Genomic DNA, 7,597 nt, shown 5'->3' with positions numbered 1-7,597 from the left:
CTATGCAGCCTCAGCTGCGCGGCTCTGCCAAAGCCCGGGTCACCCGCCTGTCTTCAGGACTCGACTTAATTCAGTAATAGTTTTCTTTTCCACCGGGGTTCCTGGGTGGCGCCAGGCAAACGGTAAAGCTGTTTGAAAGCAAGACAAACAAAAGGTCAGAATTTTTTAAAAGTATATTTTAAAAATAGATGAAGGCCCTTCGAAACAAACTGCATTTGGGGGGTCACGGCGAGTTCAGCACAGAGGAGCGCCGTCCGCATCCGCTCGGCTGTGGGGTGCAGAGCCCAGTCCTGGGGGATGCGCCCGCCGGCGTCTCGGGCTGCGGCAAACGCGCCCTCCCGGGGCCGCACCCGCCGCCGTGCGCGAGGGAGACGGGCCCGTCCGCAGGAAGGGAGCCCCGAGCCGCCCTGCGTGTCCGTGCTGCCGGCCCAGGCACGGCCCGACTGGGAGCGGAGTCCAGAGGGGGCGTCGGGACCGCCGCGCGGGGTGCGCAGAGGGCGCCGCTCGGGGAGCCCGCGGCCCGTTCGACGCCGCCCCGAGGTGGGCGCTCCCAGCCCCGCGGCGCGCGCCCTCGCCCCGCCCGCCCGCCGACACCCCGGCTTCCGCGGCGCCCCCGCCCTCCTCCGCACGCCTCCCCTTTAAGCGCGGGGCGCAGTCGGATTTGTGTCGGCCGAGGCGCGGCGCGACTCCCTTATATGGCGGAGTCCGCAGCGGCGGCTCGGGCGGCCACGACGGCCGGGCGAGCGGCGCTGGAGGCCGGGCCTCGGGCCGCCGGCCGCCGTCAGCGCCGCCGAGCCGGGCGGAGCCGCGCCGCGGCGGGGGCGGGGGAGTGGGCGGGCCCGGCCGGGCGGGGGCGGGAGGCGGGGGAAGGCGGGGAGCGCGGCCGCCCGCGCTCGGGTCCGCCTCTGACTGCGGCGCGGCGGGGCGATGTGTGATTACCATGGCGAGGAGTCTCTGTCCGGGGGCCTGGCTAAGGAAACCCTGTTACCTCCAGGTAGGCCGGGGGCGAGCCCCCCGCGCGCCCTCCGTCGCCGCGCGGGACTTGCCCGCCTCCCTCCTCCTTCCCCGGGTCAGCGCCGCCCGAACCCCGCTGCCCCCTGCTGTCGGCACCTGGCGGCGCGCCCTCCTCGCCGCCCGCGCGCCGCAGCCCCCGGGGCAGCGCTGCCCGCGACCCCCGCCGCCGCCCCCGGGCCGGCCAGGCTCGGAGACCCAGGCCCCCCCTCCCCCGGCCCGGGCTCGCCCTCGCACCCCGCGCACCCCAGGAACCCCGAGACGTGACTGACTGGGGTGCGACCCTGCACCCCTAGCAGCCGGGGCTCGGCAGTGTGGGTTCGGGACCTGCCTCGGTCTCTCCCTGGCCCGGCGCGCTCCCCTTTCCCTGGTGGGCCCCGCAGGTCGGCCGTTCCCGACTCTGTTCCCGGGTCTCCAGTCGTGGGTAGGTGAGGTGGTGTGTCATGCCTCCATATTTTAGAAAATTACGGCAATTTGTCACATCAGTGTTTCCCCAGACGCCCGAGGAGCGGCGTGTGCCTCGTGCTGAGCCCCTGGGCTCGGTCTTTCCATCGCCGGGGATTTAAATGGGAAACAGGGCTCGGAAACCCGAACGAGTCGGAGGGGTGTTTTGTTTTTTAAAAGGACAGGGGACGGTGTCTGGTGGCGATCTCAAATACCCCAGCAGTGCCAGCGTTATTCTCAGTCATGTCATGTGTGCTGTTCGCGTGTTAATTTTTCATGATTTCCGTTCCACCCGCTGTTCGCCGCCGGTCTGTCTTCGAGCCCCGCTTCTGCCTTCATGCGCGGTCGGTCACCAGGGGGACCTAGTAGACATCGTGAGTAGCTGAGCGCAGATCCATCACCCCATTGGAAAAACAACTACAGATCAGTGCCCGGCGTGGGCCGGCAGCATTGTCCTCACTCAAAGGACAGTGTTCTTTCATGAAAAGGCTGAAAGGGATTGATAGATAATTTTGGGACAGGAATTCAGGCTCAGCTGGTGCATTTATAAATTATTTTAAAAGTCGAGAAGAAATCATCGTGGGGCAAGGAAATCTTAACATTTTTGTTTGGACACTGCATGTGTAAGTCAGTACCCTGCCATGAATGATGTGCTGCAGATTGGAAGCATGATTTGACAACCCGTGATATGATGGGTACAGGAGTAAAACTGAGCGCCCTGCATCTTTGTAGCAGCTCCACAAGTAGTAACTGTGCCTTGAGTAACCGTGGAGCAGCCCAAGCCAGGTGGTACCTTTATGTGAGCAAAATAATACCTTTCCAGATTCTATCTCCAAAATACGTATATTGGGTTATTTAAAAATTAAAAAAAAACACAAAAAACAACTAAAATTATTTACTATTTACTTTTAATGTTTTAGATTTCATGGCAGACTTTTAGACTTTGATTTGTTTGGCTTAAAATGTTCACAGATATGGCTGTGGAATTTTTTTTTGGTACCATAGCATAAGAGCTTTCAGATTGGCTGAGTTAAGATTAGTTTCACAAATATTTGTTTTCATTAATGGCAAACATTTGGTATTTCTGCCTTTCTTTTATATTGTGCACACTATTATCTGTTACCAAATTAAGGTAAACACAGATTTTAAGCATTTCAAAAGGATTTGAAGGCATAGTGATATTTTAGTAGGCTATTTCTATATAAAGTAATTATTAAACAGAAACTTTATTGATTATGGGGTTTTTTTTAGATAAATTTAAAACTTGGGAACCCAAGGGACTGGTGTTTTAAACATTGTCTTGGTACTCATATTTTTCTCTTTACGAATTTCCTTGTTAGTTGTTATTTTAACCAGTTAAAATAAAGGCCTTCAGATTACTCAAGTGTCATGTCTTCTTCCGTTCCCCATTGCCTAAATGCCTCACCTTCTGCTTTTTATATTTCCTCTACCAGTAGGTGCTTCAACCTCAAAAATTATTTTGGGCAAAGTCAAAATAAAATATTTTAGCTGAGCCTATTATACAGCTACTCAGTTTTTCAGCCACTGAAGGTTGGTTTAATATATACCATACTACTTTCCTTTCTTATTTTTACTTTATTTTTCTTGAGAATAAAATGATGTTCTTTTAAAAACATGAGGCATGAACAGGAACTGAGTTTTGTTCATTTGTGTATCTCTTTCATTATGACCTTGAAAAAATTTTATAACTTGGTTCCATAGTTTCCATATCCTAAAGTGGATATTGTAGTTCTTAGCTGAATACATTACATGAATGTAATAAGGATAAGCTCAATGAAGTTAAATCTATTACATCTTTACTACATTTTAAATAGAAGAGCATTTGAACTTAAATGGTAAATACATAAAGGTAAATATGTTGAATTCCTTCAACCAAAAGTCCCTGGCTCTCTACTCCCTCCTTCCGTTATTTATTGAGCATTTACTGACCTAGGTGCATGATATAACTTATTTTATTGACTCAGTCAGTTAATAAAGATTTGTCACATGTCAGAAACTTTGTGAGGTGGTAGGGATTCAATGGGAGCTAAGCAAACACCTTTGTGGTCCTTATGGAGCTTAAAGTCTAGTCAGAGGGACAAACATTAATCAGATAGTCTCAGCAATGTGTAGTATTGGGAGATAAGTGTCATTGAAAATAAATGTCTCAGTTAAGTAACATTTTCATGTAAATGTATTACTTTAAAGTGAGGCTGCAACTAGTCAACAGGTATAAAAGAGCTTGTTTTGTTTGAGGATAGGGGAAGGAGTGAGGCATACAGAAGGGATTGTATTTCAAAGATAGAGGGAAGAGCCCAGGCCAATGTGGTTCAGTGGTTAGAGCATCGGCCCACACACCAGAGGGTGGAGGGTTCAATTCCTAGTCAAGGGCATGTACCTGGGTTGCAGGTTCAATCCCCCTGGGCGGGCATGTGAGGGACACAGTTGATTGATGTGTCTCTCTCACAACAATGTTTCTCTCTCTCTCTTTCTCCCTCTGTCTCTCGGTCCCTCCCTTTTATCTAAAATCAATGGGAAAAATATATATATTTTTATATATAAATAGATATATATTTATCTATCTACCAGTGAAGATTAACAACAACAACAAAAAGATAGAGGGAAGAGATGAGAGGCCCAGCAAGAAGAGAGGGAGGTTATAGAGACCAGCTTTGTATACTTGCAGTTTTGCAGCTTGTCTTCAACTGGGTGGGGTCAAAAAAAAGTTATGTCCTCAGGTGTACAGGCCTTAGGGCTTGAAATTAATTGCCTTTTCCTCCTACAAATTGGAGGGGGGAAATTTTAAGCAGTTGACTTAAATATAAAGGAGCTTCATTCCCAGTATTTTCATTAATCCAGTTGTCACTGTGGTAATTGATAACTCTTCTAGAGAACTGTAGTGTTATGCAATTAATAATATCTTTTCAGCTATAATATGGATTAAGTAGGCGTTTATGGACTAATGTGGGACCTAATCACTGTTTATAACTTGGTTTATATAGCAAAAGAGATTCTACTGCTTGTGAAGAGTCTACTGCTTGTGGTATATCCATAGAGTAGAATATTATTCAGTGATGAAGAATGAAGAACTGATACATGCTATAACATGGATGATGCTTGTAAACATTAAATATATGAAAGAAGCCAGTCACAAGAGACCACATGATTATATGGTTCCACTTATATGAAGGGTCGAGAGCAGGCAAATCTGTGAAGACAGAAAATAGATTAGTTGTTGCCTGGGGCTGGGAGGGTTTGGGGGAAATGGTTCTGAAGTTTTTTTGGGAGTAATGGAAATGTTCCAAAATTGATCCTGGTGATGGTTGCACAACTCTGTGAATATACTGAGAACAATGAATTGTATACTTTAAGAGAATAAATTGTACGTTATATGAGTTATATCTCAATAAAGCTGTAGAAAAAGGAACTAAGTTTGTACCATTGATGTGGTCCCTCTCTCTGCCTCTTGTTGCACATTCTACCAATGCCACCTCTTTGGTGCAGGGAGCACTTCTTCCAGAGCGGTGGTTTGCACACTGATTGCCTCTTTAGCCTCTCTCTGAGCCGGGAGGGCTTGTGACGTGCCTGCAGTAGGTCGCCAACAACATTTACCTGAACAACAAGCTTCTCATGGCAAAGCATCCTTCTCGGAGTCTACTAACTTACACTTGCATCCTTTCCAGCAATTTTTTTTGAAACCTTACCAGGGAAATAACACTTCCTAGTTTGGCTACATGTACATGGAACAGAGTAGATCCTGCCTCTGAGATCAGAAATTGGATGTGTTAACCAGGTTAAACCATTTTTAGGCAATGTTTTTCTTCCACTCACCATTATGGTGATACTACTTGTGGCCTGCTGGGTGTGGTAACTGGGACACCTGCATTTGTCTGTTTTTAGCAGTGTATTTTCTACAAATTAGAATTTACTTTGTTTAGGATTTACTCATAGTCTGAGTGGGACTGATAACACAGCAGCCCTATAATTTGTTGGTTTTGGTTTTGAATACTTTCTTCCTTCTCACTGTCATTAAGTCCTGAAGAATGAAAATTAAGACAGTTTAGGGTAATTCTCTATACTTAGGTTATACACATTTTCCATTCCAATCATTTTGCCTGCATGCCCTGTTGCACATCAGAAGCTAGCAAAATTCTCCATTTATGCAAAACTTATAGCCAACATCATACTCAATGGGTGAAAACTAAGAGTGTTTCCCTTAAGATCCAAAACAAAACAGATGTCTGCTTTCACCACTCTTATTCAGCATAGTGTTGGAAGTCCTAGCCACAGTGATCGGACAAGAAGAAGAAATAAAAGGCATCCAAATTGGAGAGGAGGAAGTAAAACTGTCATTATTTGCAGATGACATGATATTTTACATAGAAAATCCTAAAGACTCCACCAAAAAATTATTAGATATAATAAATGAATTTGGCAAAGTAGCAGGATACAAAATTAGTATCCAGAAATCCGTGGCACTTTTATACACCAATAATGAACTATCAGAAAGAGAAACTGAGAAAACAATCTGATTTACTATTGCAACAAGAACAAAAAAGAGTACCTAGGAATAAACAACCAAGGAGGTAAACTATAGGGTATTGAAGAAAGAAGCAGAGGAAGATACAAACAAGTGGAAGCATATACCGTGTTTATGGATTGGAAGAATTAACACCATTAAAATGTCCATACTACCCAAAGCAATCTAGATTCAACGCAATTCCTATTAAAATATCAATGGATATTGATATCCATATCTAACAAATATTACAAAAAATTTATATGGAACTCGAATAGCCATGGCAGTCTTGAGAAAGAAGAACAAAGTTGGAGGGATCACAATACCAGATATCAGACTATACTACAAGGCCATTGTAATCAAAACAGCCTGGTACTGGCACAAGGACAGGCATATAGATCAATGGGACAGAACAGAGAGCCCAGAAATCAACCCACACCTTTATGGTCAGTTAATATTTGACAAAGGAGGCAAGAGCATATAATGGAGTAAAAACAGTCTCTTCAATAAATGATGTTGGGAATATTTGACAGGTACATGCAAAAAGAAAAGGAAAAAAAAGAAAAGAAACCAGACCACCAACTCACACCATACAAAAGAATAAACTCAAAATGGATAAAAGACTTAAGTGTGAGTCGTGAAACCATAAAAATCCTAGAAGAAAACATAGGCAACAAAATATCAGACATCTCATGTAGCAGAATATTCACAGATACATCTCCTAGGGCAAGAGAAACAAAGTTAAATGGGACTACATCAAACTAAAAAGCTGCTGCACAGCAAAGGAAACCATCAAAGTGAAAAGGGAACCCACTGGATAGGAGAACATATTTGCCAATGGTACATCTGATAAGGGGTTAATTTCCAAAATATATAAAGTACTCATACAATTCAACAAAAGGAAGAGAGACAATCCAATTAAAAAATGGGCAGAAGGCCTGAATAGACACTTCTCCAAAGAGGACATACAAATGGCCAAGAGACATATGAAAAAATGCTCAGCGTCAGTACTCATCAGAGGGATACAAATTAAAACGACAATAAGGTACCACCTCACAGCTGCCAGAATGGCTGCCATCAATAAATCAACAAACAACAAGTGCTGGTGAGGATGTGGAGAAAAAGGAACCCTAGTACACTGTTGGTGGGAATGCAGACTGGTGCAGCCACTATGGAAAACAGTGTGGAGTGTCCTCAAAAATTAGAAACGGAGCTGCCATTTGACCCAGTGATCCCACTTCTAGCTATATATCCTAAGAAACCAGAAACACCAATCAGAAAGAATATATGCACCCCTGTGTTCATAGCAGTGTTATTTACAATAGCCAAGATCTGGAAATAGCCCAAGTGTCCATGAGTAGATGAGTGGATAAAAAAACTGTGGTATATTTACTCAATGGAATACTATGCAGCTGTCAAAAAGAAGGACCACTTACCCTTTGGGACAGCAGGGAGGGACTGGAGAGTATTATGCTAAGTGAAATAAGCCAGGCAGAGAAAGACAAATATCACATGATCTCACTTTTATGTGGAACCTAATGAACAAAATAAACTGATGAGCAAAATAGACCCAGAGACGTTGAAGCATGCAACAGACTGATGTATAGCAGAGGGAAGAGATTA

The 7,597-nt window shown here is 45.3% G+C and overlaps 1 protein-coding gene across 2 annotated transcripts in view; it reads left to right on the top strand.

Annotated features, from left to right (window-relative positions):
* The first annotated feature begins 907 nt into the window (after positions 1-907).
* The window catches only part of DIPK1A (divergent protein kinase domain 1A), an 89,054-nt gene continuing 82,364 nt past the window's right edge, over positions 908-7,597 (top strand). For both annotated transcript variants that reach the window (XM_087820591.1, XM_087820592.1), the window contains exon 1: positions 908-994. In XM_087820591.1, coding sequence (XP_087676717.1) covers positions 941-994 — 54 coding nt within the window. In that variant the 5' untranslated portion in view covers positions 908-940. The remainder of the gene's footprint in view (positions 995-7,597) is intronic.

Source organism: Miniopterus natalensis, chromosome 9 (assembly GCF_054644295.1).
Source record: "Miniopterus natalensis isolate mMinNat1 chromosome 9, mMinNat1.hap1, whole genome shotgun sequence".
Classification (NCBI taxonomy): Eukaryota; Metazoa; Chordata; class Mammalia; order Chiroptera; family Miniopteridae; genus Miniopterus; species Miniopterus natalensis.
This window is presented reverse-complemented; position numbering and strand designations above follow the sequence as displayed.